General features: G+C 42.1%; 1 protein-coding gene across 1 annotated transcript in view; it reads left to right on the forward strand.

Annotated features, from left to right (window-relative positions):
• The window catches only part of col27a1a (collagen, type XXVII, alpha 1a), a 90156-nt gene that overhangs the window by 44166 nt on the left and 24611 nt on the right, over nucleotides 1-21379 (forward strand). Inside the window, exons 11-26 of the mRNA XM_012867999.3 lie at nucleotides 703-756; nucleotides 2546-2590; nucleotides 9372-9425; nucleotides 11080-11124; nucleotides 13836-13889; nucleotides 14273-14317; nucleotides 16208-16261; nucleotides 16690-16743; nucleotides 18038-18091; nucleotides 18182-18235; nucleotides 18471-18524; nucleotides 18653-18697; nucleotides 20137-20190; nucleotides 20336-20380; nucleotides 20499-20552; nucleotides 20644-20697. Of these exons, the coding sequence (XP_012723453.2) occupies nucleotides 703-756; nucleotides 2546-2590; nucleotides 9372-9425; nucleotides 11080-11124; nucleotides 13836-13889; nucleotides 14273-14317; nucleotides 16208-16261; nucleotides 16690-16743; nucleotides 18038-18091; nucleotides 18182-18235; nucleotides 18471-18524; nucleotides 18653-18697; nucleotides 20137-20190; nucleotides 20336-20380; nucleotides 20499-20552; nucleotides 20644-20697 (819 nt within the window). The remainder of the gene's footprint in view (nucleotides 1-702; nucleotides 757-2545; nucleotides 2591-9371; nucleotides 9426-11079; nucleotides 11125-13835; nucleotides 13890-14272; nucleotides 14318-16207; nucleotides 16262-16689; nucleotides 16744-18037; nucleotides 18092-18181; nucleotides 18236-18470; nucleotides 18525-18652; nucleotides 18698-20136; nucleotides 20191-20335; nucleotides 20381-20498; nucleotides 20553-20643; nucleotides 20698-21379) is intronic.

A 21379-nucleotide genomic window follows, 5' to 3' on the forward strand; every position in this document is an offset into this window, starting at 1 on the left:
AGACGCTCCCCGAAAGTCCGGGGGAGTCGATAAGCTCCCGCGTACAAACACACACCCTTCAGAAAGAAAACGCGGTCGGCGACACAAGCCGATTTTTATGTTGTGTTCCTATAAAGGTCCTTTATCAGCTCTCCTCGGCTTGTCCAAAGTCTCCCCTGCCCCCGAAGGCTGGAATTTCCTGTTTAAGCTCCGTATGAGGCCCCGCTGTCTTAAGGAGGCATTCTCGTCCCTTCTCCCCCTCTCTCACCGAGCCACCTTTTCACATTTCCCCTGCCGTTTAGCGCGTATTCTATATTGTCCAAATGTAAACCTGCTCAGGTTCACTCTTGTCAATAACCCGCATCTCAACTGTTCCCCTGCAGTTCAACTTGTGACGTTTTGTGCTTGTGTTTCCTCTGTGTGTGTGTGTGTCTCCCAACGGCACTGACAGCCCAGTGTGTCGCCCCGGTTGTCTTCAGAGATCCCTGGCGTGAGGGTATGTGCCCTTGGACTACATCGTGGAAGCCAGCACCATGCAGTCCATGGGCATATACACTTGCCTCATGGCTTGGTTCTTCATGGAAGCCCACCCCATGCTGGAATGTCGGGCCCTGAAACCCAGCCTCAGAGCCGAAAAAGGGAGCCGCTGTTCTTCTTGCTCCTTGTACCGGGTCGAACTACTCACGACTGTGCCCCTTGCTTTCTTCTCTTTTTCCCCTGCAGGGTTTCATTGGAATCCCAGGCCTTTTTGGCCTGCCTGGCCCTGATGGCGAAAGAGTGAGTTTTTCTCAGACCTACTCTCTCCTCAGTGCCGTTAAAATCGTTCGGTAACCTTACACTGACCAAGTGAACCTGTAACTGTGTTCGTGCCGCTTTAACTTTTTCGCATCTTCTTCACATGTTGTTACAACCAAGAACTTCAATGTATTTTATCGTGATTTTATGCAGTGGATGTCTATGTTGTAAAATAAACGTTCGCTGTGATTTTAAATGAAAGACTGAACATGCTGCTGCTGGCCTTAGTCCTGCCATTGATTCTAGTTTGTGCATGAACATGCTTTGATCTAAACCCTTTCCACTGTACATCTAGCTGTATGTTTAGTGTTATCCATTTGAAAGATGAACCTCCACCCTAGCGTCATGTGTCTGGAGTATCTAACAGATTTTCTTCCAGAATTGTCCAGCTTTGAGCTCCGTCCGTCTGGCCATCAGCTCTGACCCGCTTTCCAGTCTAAGAAAAACATCCCTGAGGCATGATGCTGCCACCTCTGTGTGTTAGTGTGAGGGTGGCGTGTTCAGTGTTAGCACAGCGTTAGATGTATGGAGTGCATGAGTAATCATTGTGCTCCAACCCCGTTCTCCCACCTGAGCCGTGGATCTGTGCAGCTCCTCCAGAGTTACCTCTCGACTGCTTCTGTGATTACCTCCTTCCTTTCCTGGCCTTTCAGTCTATGTGGACATGCCATGCCTTGGTAGTCTTGGAGTCGTGCTGCGCGCTTTTCGTTTTCAGATGATAGATTCAAAAGTCCTCTATGAGATGTTCAAAGCTTGAGATGCTTGTTTCAAAAGCTACTCTTTTCCTTTTACACGTCTCCACATCTTTAAGCTTTCTGGTGTGTCCCTTGGTCTTCGTGATGCTGTTTGGTCGCTCATGTTCCCTAATAGTCCTCTTAGGCCTCCACAGCACGACAGTATTTGTACTGAGATTACAAACAGGCGGTCTTTTCTCACTACCTCTGTGACTTCTGAATGCAGATTTTATTTCCGAGCATCAACATGAAGGCAGCTGAGTACAAATGTAAAAACCTCTGAACCACGTGCAGTTTTCCTTCCACAGCTCTGTGCTGGTCTTGTACATAAACCCCAAACAAAGGAGGTGGAAGTTTGTGCTTGTAACGTAAAGCTAAAACGTCCAAGGTGCGTGAATACTTTGGCGAGGCACTGCCACTTCCCAGCGAGATGAAAAAGATGGCTCTCTTGCAGATTTTTTTGTTCAGCTGTTTTGGAGTTGTTAGGACGCAGAGAAATAATCTCCAGCTGTCTAGGATGTTGCTGTGTGGGAGTGTAGATGACTCATGTGATAAAACCCCCCTCTTGGAACCTTTGAACTGCCTGAACTCCACGCCTACTCCTTGTGTTCGGCCTCTAAAACACAAAACGATTAGCCTTCTTGTAACATGCTCCGGGGGGGTTTGCGTCACAGCAGGGGAAGCTAAAATCAGGACCCCTCCATCACCCGACAACAAAATGGCTCATAAACCCTGCACTGTCTGTCTAGCCCAGAGATGTGTGTTTATTCTTAATATAAATGTAGGAAACCCTACATGAGGGTTTGGAAAATGTTTAATGGGCTGCAGTCAGCTTCCTCACATCTGGTAACGGATGAAATAGGAGACACTAAGTGCCACAGCTTTTAAGTTGTGTGTTTTGATCCTAAATCAGGGCTGTCCATGAGTGTTTGGGTTGTGAGATGGCTTTTACATTTTTTTTTTTTTTTTTTACTGACTTCCTCCTTCTTCTTTCTTCTCTCTCTCACTCTGCCCTCCCCCCCTGTTTGGATTTTCAGGGAATTCCGGGTGAACCAGGGAAGAGGGGCAAGATGGGTAGGCCGGTAAAGTTTTGTCTCAACATACTTTACAGATAATCATTCTTGACTGTGATCATGTGTGCTATAACAGATGTGATTGTATATTCTTTGCTGCATGCGTATTTCAAAACCCGGTTTGACTAAAGACACTAAAGCTGAATTAATTTGTCAGCATGAGACTGATGCAGAACCTGCTCCATCGCAGTATGCCAGAACAGCGTGGTGGTGACCTTAGATGCACCTCCGTACCTCACAGGGATGCAAACCATAAATCATCATCCGTCGCTTGGACCAAAGCAAAAGACAACGTTGTAGTTTGAATAAGATAATACTCAAATATCACACTCCTGTGGAAAACAAACTGACAAAGGCATGTTACACTAACGCGGAGGTTCTCCACTTTTTATGACCAGCACCAGTTCAGTAAATGCGTAGGTTTCAAAGTACGATCAAACTGAAGGACGTGTTAACAGTAGCGCAAGAAGACATGGAGTTTTTCACTTTGTTGCCTTTTTGAGACAGAAAAGGAGATGAAAAACGGCATTTTTACCCATTCACATGACTAAAAGCTAAAATGTGCAGTTTAATCTTTACCTCAAAGTCTAAATTTTCAATTTCCAAGATGAAAACAACACTTTAACTAGGAACAATTTACTGACTGACTTATATTTAGCAAGTTTTCAGACCCTAATAGTAACCTTTTTTTAAAGTAGCACCAATCAACAAATCTAGTACCTTTTTTTCTGGTGCTATTGGCGACCTTTGGAGACATGTGAAAGCACGTGTTGTTCTTAGGCTGCTTAGACGTAAGACAGACATAAGACAGGGTATGAGCTGCGCTCTGCCTTTGGCTGGAGCCAGAAGTATTAGAGAAGAGCGCTGAGCAGGGAGCAAAAAGGGGTACAAATATAATGAGGGTATCTGTTTTTCAAAAAAAGATTGTTATTCAATGTCACTTGGTACTCACTGACACCAGCGTAAATTAACTGTGAGGAAGGACAGTCGTCTTAGCCCGCTGAATCTGTAATACAAAAAGTGAGATAACATTTCTGTCAATTCTTTTACTCTCCTTTTATACCTAAGTTGGTACGCAAAAACAAAAGCTAGAGATCCTAAGATGTTGCTAGCTACCCTTCTGTCTTGGTCTTTGCAGACCTGTGCCAGGTTATCTTGGCATGGCTTCGAGTTGCAGGTGGTGGCATAGGGCCTTTCCCTGATCAAAGCGCTCACGGGCCACCGAGTTCTTATACAGCAGTCCCTCCAAGCTGCAGTCAATCTGGATCCAGATTGTATGCACAAAGCCACCACTGGCTGATTTGCTGCAGAGATGCAAATGTCAGTGTGGTTAAACACTGATGTTTCCATCATATGGCTGTTAAGTTATTTAGCTTAGCATTTACCTTTTTTTACAATGTTAACAACAAAATGTCTTCTCAGTACCACTAAAGTCTAAGTGCCAACAATTGTATCATCGGTTAAGAACCATCACCCTAGTATAAACACATACGTACCGGCATCAATGTAATTTTGAAGCATAAATTCCCCTTTGCTCAAGGCTGTCTATCTGCAAGAGTTCAAAACACATTAATTCAACATATATTTTCAAAACAAAAACCTTTTTCCAAATATTCCTTTTCTTGTATGACAAAAACCATTTTGCTCCAAAGTTGAACACATCTGTCCTTCCCTATTAAGATTCAGAGCCTTGATTGAAACAAGAATGAAAAACTTCACCTGTTCTATATTTTAAAGGAGCAATAAACAACATTTCACCACTGGGTGTGCTGTTGAGCTCTGCCTGTAGACCAACACAAAATGTGTGACAAGCCACGCCTCTCTTTACTTTCCCTCCAGCTGTAACCCGGCCCCCTTTTTCGCCTCCCCTTCGCATCTGTTGCCTCGTATTTGCATATTGGCAAAGGATAAATACACAGCAAAACAGCATCACATTTCGGAGAACTATTTCTAGGGCAAAAGTAAGTAACCCGTAACTTTATAGTGCTGTTAGCAAGAGAACGTTGGACATGCTCTCCGCCACCCTGCACCTGCTCTGGGATGACATTTTATGGGGAGGGAGGGCCTAACCCCTGAGTGGCAGCTATGCACATGGATGTATGCACGTTCAACCGCTCAGTACAAACCTGGCTTTTTAAACGAGAGACTGGAGAACAACACAAAGAATTGATGTGTAACGTCGTATCATATTGCATCTAAAACGATACCTTTAGCTCTTCAAGCCACTATTTTTTAGTTCCTTCTATGTAAAATAATGCAATTTTGCTTTTTGCTCCTTTCAAAAAGGACCAACAACCTGCTCAATTGCTGACAACCCTGGAAAAGACAGTAGAAAAGGCTTTGAAATGAAGTCATCCTTTGTTGCAGCACCGTGGTGTCTGAAAAAAATAGAACACTTTAATTTATGCATATTTAATATGTTCCGAAAAAAGTCCATATCAAGAAAAAAAAATGTTTCACTAAATTACTATTTCTTATTGGCATCCCTAATAATTCCCAAAAAGAAAAAATTATAACCTGGCAGTCAAGGTGCTTCTTGCCGTTCTTCTTTCAAAGATGAAATCATGGATTTTGACAAAACAGTTGTGATAGCAGCAGCTATGCGTGCGTCCTCCCACTCTGCCATGTTTAATTTGGTTCGGCTGTGGGCTCTTGCTTTCGTCACAGCTGCATGTCCCGCCTTAAACCATAACACTGCAACGTGATTGGCGGACTTTGTGCTTCTTCTCGAACGGTTAAGGCGAGAGCGGGACAAGAGGAATTGTTGTTTGTGAACTTCACCTCGAGAATTCAGCTTACGTGCAAGATTAGTAAATGTAACTGTTGCTTTCTTATAGTTTATTACTTTTCTTACTTTTTAAAGTCAGCCTGTGTCAAGCAACTTTTATTTAGTAATCCATATTACCTAGAGTATAAACATAGCGTAAACCAGGGGCCCATACTTTCTCTTAGAAATGGGAAAGACAAGAGAACATTACAATAAAATTTGCTGATCTTGAAAAGTCAGGGAACGTTTTAAAAAAATGGCTGCTCACCAAAACACATCTACACTATGGGCAATATTTTAAAAGCTGCAACCCGAGCTATGGAAAACAATGCATGTTTATCATGCTACCCCTCACAACGAAGAAGAGGATAAGAGAGGGATAGAAATGCCCAAAGTTCACTGTTTGAAAGCAGCAGCAAAGTTTCCATAAGAACGACTTGTTTTTAGGATTTTGCATACATCTTTAGCAGGGGTACCAATACAGGGCGCGTTGATCGCAACCGAAAGCTGGGACCCATTCAAGGGCAACTTTCCACCATATAAATCCACTCGAGATCAAACCTTTAGTATCAGGGAGTATTTTTATGGATAGTATTTTTGCTATCCATAAAAATAGCAAGGTTTCATTGGAGTAAAGTTGTTTTTTTTCCTGTTTTCAATAGTGTTTCAAGTCAGTTTGAAAGAAGGCGTTGAACTGTGTAACTCCAAAACCCACCGCTGAGGTCATTATGCAGCTGTTGCTTATTGACTCTTCAGTAAATGTGATATTTGTGGTGCCAAAACTGCTGAACACTATAACAAGGAGGGGGGGGGGGGCTAATGTGAAGATTGTAGAAGTGACAATTATACTTTTTAAAAAAGGAGTGTTTAGGAAAGTGGTATGGAATGCATTATGGCTTTTTTGTGACTTTGCATTTCACTTCAGTGCAGCGTGGGGATTCTCTGCAGAGACGTTTTTTTTTATTTAAGGCTCGCGAGCTGATGTTATCTGCCATAAAAACATTCTTTCTGCTTGTTTCACACATCATATAAAGCTAAAAGTATTTGCATTGAGCGGTTGTCTTCACATTTTATTTCTCCCTGCCTGCAGCACATTGCAGATGATATATAGTATGAAAACTGTTGCGTATGTTGAGGCATCCCTGGGCTGACTATGATACCACAGATTTGTTTATGTTTACCGTCGATCTGAGGATAAGGTGTCAGGAGGCCTTATGTAACGTCTGTGGCTTTGGGATCTGCATCTAATAGCTCCTGCAGGAGAAATGGAGCGTGAGGACGGTTGACAAGATGATCCTTCAGAGATCGTTCACGTCTTCTAGGAGAAAAAAAAAAAAAAAAAAGGAGAACAGCACAAACCTGAGCCAGACATTTTAATGGCCATAACCACAATGCTTGTTCTCTTTCAAGGAAGCACACACACACAGACACACATGCTGTCATTTCCCGAAGACCAAGATATATCTAAAACAGTAGGGAGTGCAAAAACTTTCCAAAGTGTCCTGCCAGAAGTTCTCCTTTTCAACCTGATGCTTCTTTTTAAATAATATCTGCCTTTATTCGTCTTTTGGCAGCTATTTTTCCCTGCTGTCAGACTCATCAGATGTAGTTTCCCCCCCCCCCCCCCAACATACCTGAATTGGTTTAAATGTATTAATAAATAAAAGGTTGTTTTTACATTTACAAAGGGAGAGATTTATTATTCCTTTTATGGAAAGGAATCATTTTTTGAAGTACGATTATTATAAAACATTTCAGGCAGTTGAAATCATCCCTGCAATAGATAACTCTAACCCTAAAAAAAAATACGGGTTTAACTAAACTGTGAACCTTGAAACTCTTCTCACGTGTGTGTTCTGTGGTTAAAAATAATACGTTTGTTCCAACTTCAGTAACTAAAAACTGCTTACCAGCTCAACAAATTGAACTACTCGGTTAAAAAAAATCTAAAGTGTTACCTTTGCAAACACACAAAGCTTTTGTATCTACTCCGAAGGGTTCAAGAGCAGCATCTAAGTGAATCTGGGTATGCTTTTTCTAGGCATTTTATGGCATTTTTGGGGGTGGCATTTTTGGTGTGTTAAAACCTCTTATTTTAACACACCAGGCTGTATTTGTAAGCTAATTAAAGTAAACCTAAAACGATTGAGTAGAAATATAAAAAAACATATAAAACACCCTACATCATGTGAACACGTAAAGTGCAGAATTGAAAATGGGTTATTTAAAAAAATCTGTGTATTAGACATCACAGTAGCGTTGTGTTCACTGCTGACTCTGAATCCAGGCTCTGCAACCTGCAGCGTCAAGCTGCAGCTTTGCTGACTCAGAGTCCATTTTTGTGCTTTACTGGAAAAGGAGCTCTACTTGCTCAGTTCTCAGGAACATCATCGGTGGTGCACTGCCTCCAGCCTCCAATCTGCAGCATAAATAATCATAAACCTCTGTGTAAACAACTGTCAGATGGAGATTGTGGTTTAAAGGTTCGTAAAATAGTGCTAGAAATAGACGACAGACGTTCACTTTGGTCTTGGCCTCTCTCTCTCTCTCTCTCAAGCAAGTGGTTAGCTTCACGTTATGGATCTGTATTGAAACTAAATAAAGATGCTTGAAGTAAGATATTGGCTGTTTTTAAACTTTTTATAGCACTTCACTCAGAAAATGTAGTGCATATAATTCTTGAATAATTTGTTTACCACTTGGTAAAAAGCTCTTTTCATTCCTGAGTAAAAGAGCCTTTCTCAACAGTTTCTATGAGTCAACTTCCGGGTCACTGACGCACTTAATAGATTTCTACGACACTCACGTCTCCCTTTTATTACCTTAAAATGAATCCGCCCAATGCATTGACCCCATTTTTGTGTTTCTTTGGTGGTTCTTGAAGAGTTCCAGCGATTTGTGTTATTATTCCTCATCAAATCAAATAACAAAACCTCTGACAAACTCCTTTTTGCGCAGAACTAAAAAAAATAAAATAATAATAATCACACACAAAGAGCTACATTTAGTTGTCGGATTGTGTTTCTAAGATGACTCAGCGATTAACATAAAATACACACGCGGTTTAATCTGAGCGATCGCCGCTGTGACAGAAATAGCTGACATTATCTGGCGGTCGCAGTAATTAGCATGTTAAAACAATGCATCGAGGCCACGGCGGCAGAAAGTAGTCATTACTGGTGTTTCTGAATGGCCTCCGTTTTAAGGCTCTTGGCGGTAGGGCTTTCTGCAGCTGGGGTTGCTCTCTGCCGCAGCTCCAGCGTTTTGTAAAGCTTAGATTAGCCTCCCGTTTACTGCTAAATGGACAGAATAATTGCTTGGCTCGCTTTCTGTCTCTCTGCAGTGTGAACGCCACCAGCGGCAAGCCAAGCACACCCTACAGTTAATAGATTTAATGCTTTTAATGGGACCGTAACGTTCTCTTAACTTATACGTTGTATTTAACGTTGCAGTTGACCTTGTAACATTATAATAATTGATCTTCAACTACAGCAATCGCTTCATGTGTTCAGCAAGAAGATTAAATATGTGAATGTTTAGTCAAGATTGGCATTGCAAGATTTATTTTTATTATTTGGATTCTTTATGAATTGCACTGGGGGGAAAAAAACGCAACGATGGAGGCTAAAAAATAAAAGTAAAATGTGTTCATTTGCAGCAGCCCATTGTTAAAAGTGAACTTTTTAACGTACGGTAATGTAGCCTGAAGACATTTTTCCTCACTCCTCGATGCATCCTGCAAGAGTCGTTAAGGTCCAAATACTGAGCAAAGACACACCTAACCTTATATTTATGTCTCCATAAGCATTATGGTGAAAAACTGATGACAATCTGTAAATGGTGGATGTATAATTAGCATCCGACCTCTAAAAACAAACAAACAACAACAACAAAAAAAAAAAACGTCATGCTGTCAATCTAAGGAACTTAAATACGTGTTTCTGTCGCCCCCAAGTGGTAGCAAGATCAATTCTTACATGTGAAATCATTTCAATGAATTAAAGTTTTTCTCTTTGTTCTCAGGGGTTTCCGGGGGACTTTGGGGAGAGAGGGCCACCTGGACCAGATGGAGAGCCAGTATGTTCCCCAATTCATCTATGACACACATAAAACCACAGACAGTCCTCATTTTATACACACACACACACACAAGCTGCGAGAGATTAACTCCCAGCAGCAGACATAGACATACAGTTCTCTGCTTTTCTTAGCAGCTGGTTAAATTAATGTGGCTTCTTACCCATTTGTCTTTTCTGCTTTGTTTTGAAGTTACTCTGCACAAGATTTACTAATGCATTCAGTTTCATCTCGTGCTTTTAGTCGGTTGTGAATAATTCAAATTGGCCCTAATTTGCAAAAAAAAAAAAAAAAACACTGTTAAGTGGTGAGCAGTTTGCAGAGAAGGCTTTTCCATGCACTGCTGTAAGCTGTCTACCACCGCGCGTGCAGCCCTTTTACAACCCGACATCCAAGAACACTGAGTGACGTAACAAAATGTCAGCATGAGTAATCGCGCCTAATTCAGTAATTCGAGTTTGGCGAAACACACGAGGAGTAACGTGGTTCTGCTCATGTGGAAGACATCAACATTTTTAATTGTATTAAACTTTTCGGGGCTTATTTTCACTTTCATTTTTACGAATGTGCCACTTCTGCCCGAGGGGGAAAAATAGGAACCGGTCAGCTAGTTGCAGTTTGACCCCCTGTTACTAAATAATGAACATGAGGCGCATTCAGGTTCAAGAAAACAAAAAACACTTACCTCACTTTCCTAATGGTTTAGTCTTGTAGATCAGGCACATCTTATGCTTCATTCTCTCATTAGATTTGTAGCTTTTATTTTTCCTGAAAGTACATTTTATCCTCTAACTAGGAATGGGACAGTTATTATTATAAAGTTATGCCTAGTTGTTTGTTTTTTTTCATGTACACTTTGAAAACATGTGCATATGCACCCACCCACAAACACACAAATCCATTCAATAAATATATATTTGTTAATAATAAGCAACATTTAATAAGCAACATTTCTCAATAAACAGTATCGTTGCGCAGCAAAGACAAGGAGTCAAACTGGAAATCAGTGAATGCACTCTAATGACTCCGGCCTATTAACATATCTATTTCCCTTGCTTAGATTCTAACAACAACACAAAAAAAAGAATAACAAGGGGCAAAAACATGACATATTTCTGCATAAGTCTCCATCTTTCTTGTTCTTTTTTTACTACTCAACCCTGATGAAGGAGGAGTCATTCAGTAACAGGACAGGACGACTGAACTGGCAGCTAATGTTTGAATGGTTTATTTGTGAGTTGTTGACTTATTATTGAATAAAATAAAACAAGTAATGTTACATAACCGAAGTTTTAAAGAAGAAATTAAGCTACCGTGATCATTAAGATGGGCATTCTGTAACCTATGAAGGTCTCTTTCTTCCCTTTTGAGATGAAACTGACCTGCATATTTGGAAAAGCCAGACCGAGGCGATGGGGCTCACCGACCCCAGACACCTTTACCTCAAACACACACACACACACACACACACACACACACACACCTTTACATGCACACAGCCCCCTCTCATAAGCGCCAGTGAACACTCAGCCACTTCTCTGCCCATTTTTTTTTTAGTTTTTGTTTTTGCTTCTTTAAAGAGCCAATAACCCAAAAAAAAAAAAAAACTTCTGCTTCTCCTGCTGCCTTCATCTTCCTCTTCCTCTTTGACTAGGGTGAAATGGGAGCCCCAGGTCCGAACGGAGTGCCCGGACTAATTGTGAGTAGGCACCATTGACCTTCTGTGCATTGTGTTCTTGTCGGGTTATCAATGTTATCTTCACAGAAGCGGTCGTGGTAAGTACCACACTGTGCCGGAGGTGGCTGTAATGAAACGTAACGCGACTTGACTGGAAGAACATCCCCTTTATCTCATTGTCACTTTACACTGCCAGGTCCTTTTGTGGTAAACTGCCCACCATGTGAAGGTTATTGGTCTCTGTGAACATATTTGAAATGAGGACCAAGACCGGACTGTAAATATGGAAGACTTGTGCGACAGATCTCCGCAGTTTGTTGAATCAAAAGAAATCTCCCAGCGCATCTTATTCTCTACAGCAATCCCCCCCCCCCTCCCATTAGCTATTTCTGGACAGTAGCCGCCCGCTGCCCACCCATCACCTTGCCCCGCATGCCTCCCCGGCCCCGACAGCCACATAATTACGCCTGATAATAATGTCTCACTGGATTCTATTGTTGTGTCCCGTCCTCAGCTGTCACTGCCACTCCTCCTGGTTTATTCTGGGCCACCAGCGGTTGTAGGAGGCCTGTAATCGGGGGATTGGTTGATTATAGCTCCAACTCCAGCCTCATGTCCTCTACACCCATCTCGACTCGACGGCATGCTGTAGCAGCAGCGACGAGCCCCCGCTTAGATGATTTAAGGACACCAACACCCCGCGCTGCTGAGTTGTTGCTGACGGCTTTAAATGAAGCCTGGCCACTAGTAGAAGGCGAGCAGAAGACGTCTAGACGGCTGTTTTTGTTTACGCCGCTCCAAACACAGCAGACGGAGGAGTATGCTCTCCTCGTCTGTCATTTAGCGACATCAGTAGTGTCGTTTCTGGGCCATGTCCTCAAAAGTCACTTTTCCTCTTTCTGTTTTGATTGGGTCTTGGCCGGACAGGTTATAATTAAACCCAGGAGCCTTTTGTTCAGGAACGTACGGCGCCTTGCAAAAAAATAAATAAAAAATAAACAGTTTTTATACCTCTTAATCTTTTCCAATTTTTTTTCACTCTCCAGCCACAAACTTCACTGAAATCTCAGTCGGATTGCGAATTGAATGGACCATTGTGATGTGGTGCTAAGTGGAAAGGACATGATCCACGGTTTTCAAGCTTCTTTTTTTTTCAATAAATTAAAATATTGCGCTATGCATTTGTATTCGGCCACCCATACTCGGATGCCCCCTAGATAAAATCCATTGCAACAAATGACCTTCAAAGGTCAGCTAACTAGTACGTAGAGCTCACCTCTGTGAAGACCTCAGAGGTTCGTCAGAGAACATTACCGAGCAGAAGCAACCGGAGGGACAAAAGCTAAAGGCAGAAATCTCCAGTGCTTTGGCCGTCATATGGAACGCTATTTAACTTCTCCAAAAATGGAAAAGGTTTGGCGTAAATCCAAACCCATCAAGACACGGCTGTCCACCTTAAGCGACAGACCGGGCAAGAAAAGCTTTGGTCAGAGAAGCAGCCTAGAGACCCAGAGGAACTTAGGAGGAAATACAGAGATCCACAGCTCAGGTTAGAGAATCTGTCAACAGGACTGCTGTTAAGCGTGCACACTGAGGAGACAGACGGCCAAGAAGAGAAACTTTTTTTTCAATGAGAGGCAATTGGTTGTTGTCCACCTAGAAACTTACGTCAAGCCATGTTGGGGACATGGCAAACATGCGGAAGAAGGTTGTTTCATCAGAAAAGACCAAAAAGCCTGAAAAACGCTGCGCGTTGCAGAAAATAAATGCCACGCATCTCCCTCCACACACCAGCGCCCCCTATTAAATACGGTATCATGCTGGGATAGGGAAACCTGAGTCCACGAGAAGAAAGGGTGGAGCTACAGATATCCGCGACACTTTAAAAAGCCTTAAAGCACAACGACAGAAAACAGTCAGCCGGAGCTGTTGAAATCAAAGATTGTTCATTTCAAACGGCCCCAGTAAAAGTCAGCCATAAATCGAAGCGAGAATCTGCAGCAAGACTTTAAAGATGCGTTTCAAAGATCCACTCCTTCCACCCTGACTGAGCTGAGAGCATTTTGAAAATGGGCAAAAAAATCTCAATCTCTAGACGTGCAAAGCTGGTAGAGACATACACCTAAAGACTTGCAGCTGTAGCTGGACTGAGTTAACACACCGAAAAGTATCATGTGTGCTGGTCTGGGGCTTAAAATCAGTGGAACAATGAAACGTTCTGACTAAAAATGTGAAGAAGTTTGAGAAATAGATTTGGAAAAACGCGACTCAATAACATCATTCCTCTGCATTAGACATTCCCAAACATCCAGAAAGAAGCTTTTCTTCATCTAAGATCTCAATGCCAATGGATCTGATTTGTTTTAAGGGACTCTTCTGTGCCGTATTCCTAAATAATCTACTCTGTCACATAAGGAGATGCAACCCTGCTCAAGAGGCCAATATTGAACACGCTGAGCCAAACCCCCTCTTTATTTCAGGCTTGTGATGAATCACAATCTTGGCTTGTTGGTGTTCAAATATTATGATGCATTCTTCTCCGCCGCGTGATAAGTGTAGGGACGATCTGGAAGCAATGAATTTATCCATGTAGTTCATAAACAAAATTAGATGCCGTTCACATGTGCGAGAGTGTTAAAAGAACGTTTGAGCTCAACTGCATTTCATGCATGTGTTCTCACTAAACTGAACCCCTATGTATGTCTGCTGGCCTCCTTTTTCCCCGGCTTTAGGGTGACATGGGACCTGTGGGAGAAATGGGCCCTGCCGGACCCGTTGGACTCAAGGTAATGTCTGAAACGCACAGATGGAAGATCCAATTCTTGCTTGCTTGTAGTAGCCTTACATGGGTTATAAAACAAAAGATTGGTTGGAGTTATTCCTGATCACACTAAATTGTTTGACGTAAAGCATCAGTCTGGTGCCGGGGTGGTCATTCCTGGTCCTTTTGGGGACACACCTGGATAAAACAGCTGACTTATCTCCTCAGCCGGCCACCGGTTCTGCTGGAGTAAGCTAATGACCGGTCCATGTGACTGAGGTGTGTTCAGGCAGGGAAACGTCTTAACACAGGCGGCCCTCCAGGACCCGGACTGCCCACCCCTGATCTATGTTCCTGCGATCGAGCTGCGGGTCGTAACTCTAACCTGCATGTTGGTCTTTGTTCCAGGGGGTACCCGGAAATCCTGGAGAACCAGGACTGAAAGGTGATAAGGTGATCTGAATATTCCTGTTATTGGCCTGTGTTTTTTTATGCGGCATGTGATGATTGTGTATTCTTTGTGTTCAGATGAACCCATTTCAGCCATTGTTTAGATATCGAGCACACTTTCACTGGGATTTCATTTCTTGACTAGAATGTGACTAAAACCGATTTTTTTTTCTTCCCCCACGGCATTGCTACAGCAAAGTTCTTGAACGTTTTCTGAAATATTAGCCCCTCGCGTTATTTTTCTGACCTACATTTGTGAGAAATCTTACCCTTTTCCGGGAATCGCAATATAAAGGATCACATTTGGGAACAGAATAAGAAAAACCGTCCCTTATGATATACAGCACAAACAAGCTATGGTTTGATCAAGTAAGAAGAAACTAAGAAGAATCCTAATTTCATTTTGTTTTTAAAAATTTAAATCACTATTTGTTCAACTGAGCTTTCCAGTCAGGTGAGCTTTACTTCCTGAAACATAATAGTTCTCTTCAGCTTTAAAATATTGAGTCTTTGGAACTTTTTAAGAACGTGAACATTATTACAACATGAGAGGCAAATAAAGCTCTAGAGCAGGGGTGTCAAACCCATTTCTATATCGGGCCACTTTGGCATCATGAAGTCATTAAAAGGGCCGTTTGCACGTGTATAGACGATACTTCTAAAATGCACAGTAACATAAAAGTAGCACCCTTATGCCCAGTTTATACAGTTTATCTACAAAAAAGGTTGATATTGGGATCAGTTGCACTTTAAACTCATCATTCTGCATCGTTTTTTTCTCTTTTTGGACATTTCGGGGTTTTTTTAATGTGTTGTGGGAAAACTTACATCTAGTGGCAGGATGCTGTAACTACACAGTTAAAAAAAAACATTTGCTACTGGAGGCATAATTTTAGCCCCTTTATACACATTAAAAGTATATATGCCTCTACTTTATAACATGATATGCCTTTTTTTGGCTCTGGGAGGGCCGGATAAATTGCCTCGACGGGCCAGATTCGGCCCATGGGCCTTGAGTTTGACACATGTGCTCTAGAGTATTGTATTAGGAGCACATTGAGCTTCAGGTATTTGGATTTGAATGAGATCAAATGATGGAACTGAACTGGAGTGAGCTGGGTTGATTTGAACTGAATTTGGACTTTAATTGGCTTAAAAAGAGTATGCATCTGTTAAAATCACACTTGAAGTAACGGTATGGCTAAGCCTGGTTGAATATCGTTACATAAGGAAAAATAGGGAAGTGTAGACATTTTATGTTTACTGAATATGAAAGGATATGAATCGTAAAGTTACTTTAAGTTTTTGAACTAAACTGAGTTAAATGAATATATCAGTGTTTGCAGAATCTATAACATAATGATGCTCAACGAGGGTTTTCTAGCATTTTAAGTTGTTTTCTGACTGACATCCAGAAAAAAAATCAGTAGTTTAACCAACTAACAAAGAGGAGAAAAACCTCATAGATCAAGATCCGGAAATGTGTCGTCCACCACCAATAGAAACATATCATTTCGGCTGTCTCTATTCAGAGTAGAGCTAAAATGAGCATACCTCTGCAATTTTCAATTTGTTGAAACCTGACTCACTCTCTGAAACACGTGGTGCGGGGGGGGGGCTGGAGCGACTGCTGTCTCTGCCTTTCAGGAGACAGATCGACACCACATGAAAACCTTGAAAACTGTGTTCATTGTTCATTGACAGTGGCAATTTATGACGCACTAATTTGTATTGTGTGTTGAGAAAGAAAAAAAAAAAGGAGGCAAGTGTGATTGATACAGCAGAGTTTTACAGTCCCTCCCTAATGTTTCATCTTCCATTTCTCTCTCTTTTTGTCCAAAATCCATCCATCCATCATCCCCCGTGCATCTGCATCCTTCCTTACAATATCAGGGAGACGTTGGGATTCCTGGAGAGCAGGGGGAGATTGGGTACAAAGGAGATAAGGTTGGTAACTTCTGTTACACATTTCACACTAAAAAAAGCTCTTATTGTTTCTCATACAGTTCCCCCTGGTGACTAAACCTCATTAGCCCCTTCTCTGCACATGCACTGCCTCCAATCATGCATGTCCCTCGTTGCACAACCTTTGTTGCACTGCTGCCTCCACAGAAGGACTTAGCCAGATGTCTGCTGTCCACCTTATGGAAAGTCTTATGTCAGTCTTTCACATTCGTCTCTGTGTGTGTGTCTACGTGAAAGTCTGGTCTAACGGAGCACAAAGAGGCCTCCAGAGATGAGGAGTAGGGAGCAAAATCATGCATGACTAACGTCGATTTCCTTACAAAAGAAATCAGGTGTTTTGTTTTGTCTTTTGGGATGCCTATTTAAGTCTTTGTCTCAGATGTAATATGTATTGTTTTCGACCCGGTTAGGGTATCCAAGGAGCTCCAGGTTTGCCGGGCCTTCGTGGGAAACCAGGACCACAGGTTAGATTTGACGCGGCTACACTTACAAAGATCATATATTGAAATATTTACATTGCACATTTCATCAAGACGGGTTAGGTTAAAAGCTTAACTTGTACTGTGATTTATTGCCGTCTAAAACAAGTTGTCTCAAACTTGAATGTAATCAAAGCATTTTAAAATTCTACTTCACTTCTTTAAATTGATGTTCAGGAACTTTGAATTAGTTATCCGTGACTTGCCTGGGGTATACATATGATTTGATACCTCCACGAAGCCCTTTTTTTTCTCTCAGACACCCTTGAAAATGGCAAAGACTGGAGAACATGCTATTACAGCACAGCAAATATGTGTTGTGCCAAATAAGTCAGGAAATGGCTAAATGCAAATGATTATTCACCTAAAAGTGAACCCTTTGATAGATTGGTGACCTGTCCAGGTTGTACCCTGCCTCTTCACCAATGACCACAATAGATGGGCTCCAGAATCCTGCACCAACCCTGTACAAATTAAGCAAGCAGAGCAAGTGGATGGACTTAAAGATGACCACATCTGTGGTCAGAACAACAATTTAAAAGCTTAAAACAACTGGAAAATTGGGCAACAAATACACGGCAAGTTAAATTTGCTGTTAACGCACTGCAGCTAAGATCTTTTAAATGTACCAGAAATGCTTCTTTTGAATGGAGCAAATGGTAACATGTTGAAATGCCCCAATCAGACTCGAGTCTGACTGGGGAGGGAGCTGAAGATTAGGGCAATGGCAACTTCTACTACCTGTAGCGGACCGTGAAAGATAAATTGTGAATATATCAGTAAAGACATGCAAAAAGCTGGCCTTCAGCATGGTATTTTTCACATAATGTAAACTAGAGCTGATATTTAAAAAGAAATGTTTCATTATTTTTTGATTGATGGCTCTCTCATCTTCCATCAGAAGCACATTTCTTAGTTCAATGAAAATAATTACAAATCTAACTCTGCCGGAGGCAGGAATCCTATTTGGGCTTTAATGTATGCTTGTCAGGTAAAAAAAAAAAAACACTGGTTGTAGCACTTTTTTTCTGTCCTACCATTTCAAACCTACATGAACCATAAATAGACTTTACCTGGAAGTGTCATTTGATCAAATGAGACTGTAGGTGAGTTTAGTGTAAAAAGTCTTCCTATGCCCCTGGCTTGGTTAGAGTATTATTTCAAATAAAAATCTGATCAATAACCACACCTACTTTCTTTGCGTTAGCACTTCAAATCTGCACATAAGCACAGCATTAAAGCAAATGTATTTCATTACATTCTGTCACTGTTCTGATAGGGGAAAGTAGGAGACAAAGGTCCTGATGGTGCACCAGGACCACCAGGCCCTGAGGTTAGTGTTTGACCCTTAAAGGCTCTGTTGAGGATATTTATCTGTGATTCAGAAACAAACAGAGGTCAGTTCTCTTATCACTTTTAACAGGGTTTCCCTGGTGACATGGGACCACCAGGAGAGAATGGCCTCGAAGGACCAAAGGTGAGTTAAACCATCCTCTCAGTCTCTACACATTAAGCTATATCAACAACCCTGACCTAAAGTGCAAAACAGTACATCACATTTCCACCCTGTCCTTGCTGAGGCACAGCAGTGATTTCTACTGAACAGTGAAGCCAGTACAATTTAGCTTTGTAGTAATTAGGATACCTTGGCTGAAGACATTCATGTTAAAAGAATGCCAGCTTCAGCGTTTATCTCCCTTTTACCCATCCAGGGAAAACTAGGAGACAGAGGCTTACCGGGGCCCCGAGGGATCCCAGGCCTGGAGGTAAGACTGACAGACAACATCAAGGGAAGACATGGACGTTTCATGGGACCGCCTTTGACTTTAGGCGAGCGGCAGATTGATATTCCCAAAACACAAGCTGGGCTGAGATCTGTTTCCTCTGTTTCCAGGGAGACGAGGGTCCAATCGGGCCACCGGGACCATCGGGACTTGAGGTAAGATGATAAATAAATAGATAAACATGTGTGTTTGTGTGGTTTTTGATGTTGTTGGTTTTCTCTTTTTTGTGTGTGTGTGTGTGGGGGGGGGGGGGGGGGGTTGGATTGTAAAAAAGCATTTCCTAAAATCTAGCTATTCATTTCACAGTAGTGCATAAACATAACCATAATAATTTGTTTGTCATCATTTAGGGTGGTTTGACCTCTAATCTAATTCTTGTGTGTGTGTGTGTGTGTGTGTGTGTGCGCGCGCGTGTGTGTGTGTGTGTGTGTGTGTGTGTGTGTGTGTGTGTGTGTGTGTGTGTGTGTGTGTGTGTGTGTGTGTGTGTGTGTGTGTCATTGTAAAGAGGCTCCTGCAATTCTCTCATTGCAACTTCACTATGTGTAGTCCTTCACTTTGGCCGCCAGGGGGCGATACCTGTCATCGCCATGTTCATAGATGAGTCCAATTTATTGCTACTAAACAAAAAAACTGGAAAGTGGAAATGGCCCATTGCAGAAGTACATTTTTCCTTTACTTTCCTATCAGATGTTTTATTAACTGAGAGAGAAAAAAACATCTCTGCTATGTATGTATTCAATTTAGTGATCTGACTTAATAATTCTCCCAGTTACAAGATGTGAATCTGCCTTTCTACCTCTGCAGTTTCTATCATTCTGAACTCCCTCCTCACTCGACCTCCTTCCGCCCACCTGCTTGTCTCATAATCTGACTCGCTTTCTTGTCCTCTATCCGGGGGGGAAGTTGTGTTTGGCTCCTGTGGGAGCTGTGATTTATTTCTGGCCATATGCCCAAAGCAGAACCTGGACCTTCCCCGCTCTAACAGGAATGATCCTTGGTCCTTACTTTCCTTTTTTTCTGTTTTCCAACGCTTGCACTTTTTCATATGATGCTCCTTGGGTTTCACTCTTGGCTTTGCACCTTTTTTTCATTATTTCTTTTTATCGGTTTAGCCATAAAATTGCCAACATGATCATAAATCAAGTAATAGGAAGTCACAGATCCTGGAGAGCAACTGTTCGTCTTTAAATTGCAACCTAAATTGACTTTTATCACCTCTTTGAGTGATATAAAGTGCAAGCTTGAGCTATGTTACTAAAGCTGCCAACCAATTGAGCTAAAATTTTTGGAAATACTGAGTCACTCAGTCTCACGGAGTTTGGCTGAGACATTTCTGACCCGGAGGTATTGCTGGCTCAGAAAAAAAACAAAAAAAGTAAAACAGCTTACAGTCACTGAGCTTTTCACAGGCCTGCCTCAATGTCCTGTTAGCATTACCTGCCTGTTTCAACCACATGCGCCTCGGAGATTTTCCACAGATCTCCCCTTGAACTGTCCATCCTGTAAACAGATCTTTTCCATTCGCTGAGAGTTTGTGATGAATGTCAGCAGTGAATGTATAACTCATTGTTCGTTACTCTCGTTGTTTTTTCAGGGTAGAATGGGGAGAAAAGGATTTCCTGGGAAGATTGGCTCGGAGGGAATCAAGGTGAATAAACTCAAACTCATTTGCCATCAGTTTCCTTTTTTTTTTTTTTTTTTTTTTTTTTTTACAAAAATTCAGGATTGATGCCCTTTTCCTAATTAATCATAAATAAATGATTTCGTAATAATAGTGGATTTGCCGTTTGCAGGGGGAAGCCGGTGTCCCGGGAAAAGTCGGGCCCATGGGAGAAAGAGTAAGAATCCCTGACATTGCCTCTTCTTGTGTTGAACGATGGTACTTTTCCCCCCGAGCTACTCATCCATTAAACTCTTTCCAGTCATCCGTCCAACGCCGATTCTTTTGCGTTTCAGGGCTTGGTGGGTTTCATCGGACCTGTGGGAGAGACCGGGCTGGCAGGAGAGAAGGTAAGACAAACAGAAGAAAATGCAAACATGTTAATTTAGTCCTAAATGCATTCCTTCGCTTGAAAGTAAATTTGATCCTTGTGCGTTTTAGGGGGATCGAGGGGAGATGGGCCTTCCTGGACCACCCGGAGTAAAAGGTTCAACGGTAGGAAAAATATTTTTAGAACTTATGAGAGCTACTGAACAACTGAGAATGCAAATGATTGATTTCAGGTACAAAGTGGTTCATTGATAAAATTAAAATGACAGCTCTTGTCTCTATACGAATACCTTTTATAATAGCACCTGTAATCTAACCTTTCACAGGGTCAACAGTAAGAATGTGGGTAAGAAAGGAGCGTCGCACTGCTGTGCCGATTTCGGACTCCAACATCATCGTGCGACGGAAAACGCACATTGTCGATGCGAGTCATATCTGGGCCTACAGCCTTCCAAAAATGAACTACAAAGTGCGCGCTCTCTTCTCTTCGTTGATATCCATGAGGGTTCTGTGTTTATACGTCATATCACGCAAAGGATTGTGGGATACCTTAGGGCTTCTCAGCACCATTAAGGGACATTGCGAGGTTTTTTAGGCATACAGCGAGCAAACAGGCTACTTTTCCTACCTCCTTCCTTACTGACTGCACTATTCAGACAGCGCTTATCATGGCGACCGCTGACGCTTTGACTAAAGAGTCCTTACTCTATAAGGTATTCGGATGGAGCCCTTGTCTCTGCTTGGCCTTGATTTGAGACTTTCAAACGACTCCCTACAGTGCCACCTACTGGGAAACTAGTGTAAGGTCGCTAAAGAACCCACATGGCCAGCAGTCGGACTGATATGT

The sequence above is a fragment of the Fundulus heteroclitus genome, chromosome 8 (assembly GCF_011125445.2).
Source record: "Fundulus heteroclitus isolate FHET01 chromosome 8, MU-UCD_Fhet_4.1, whole genome shotgun sequence".
NCBI classification, from domain to species: Eukaryota; Metazoa; Chordata; class Actinopteri; order Cyprinodontiformes; family Fundulidae; genus Fundulus; species Fundulus heteroclitus.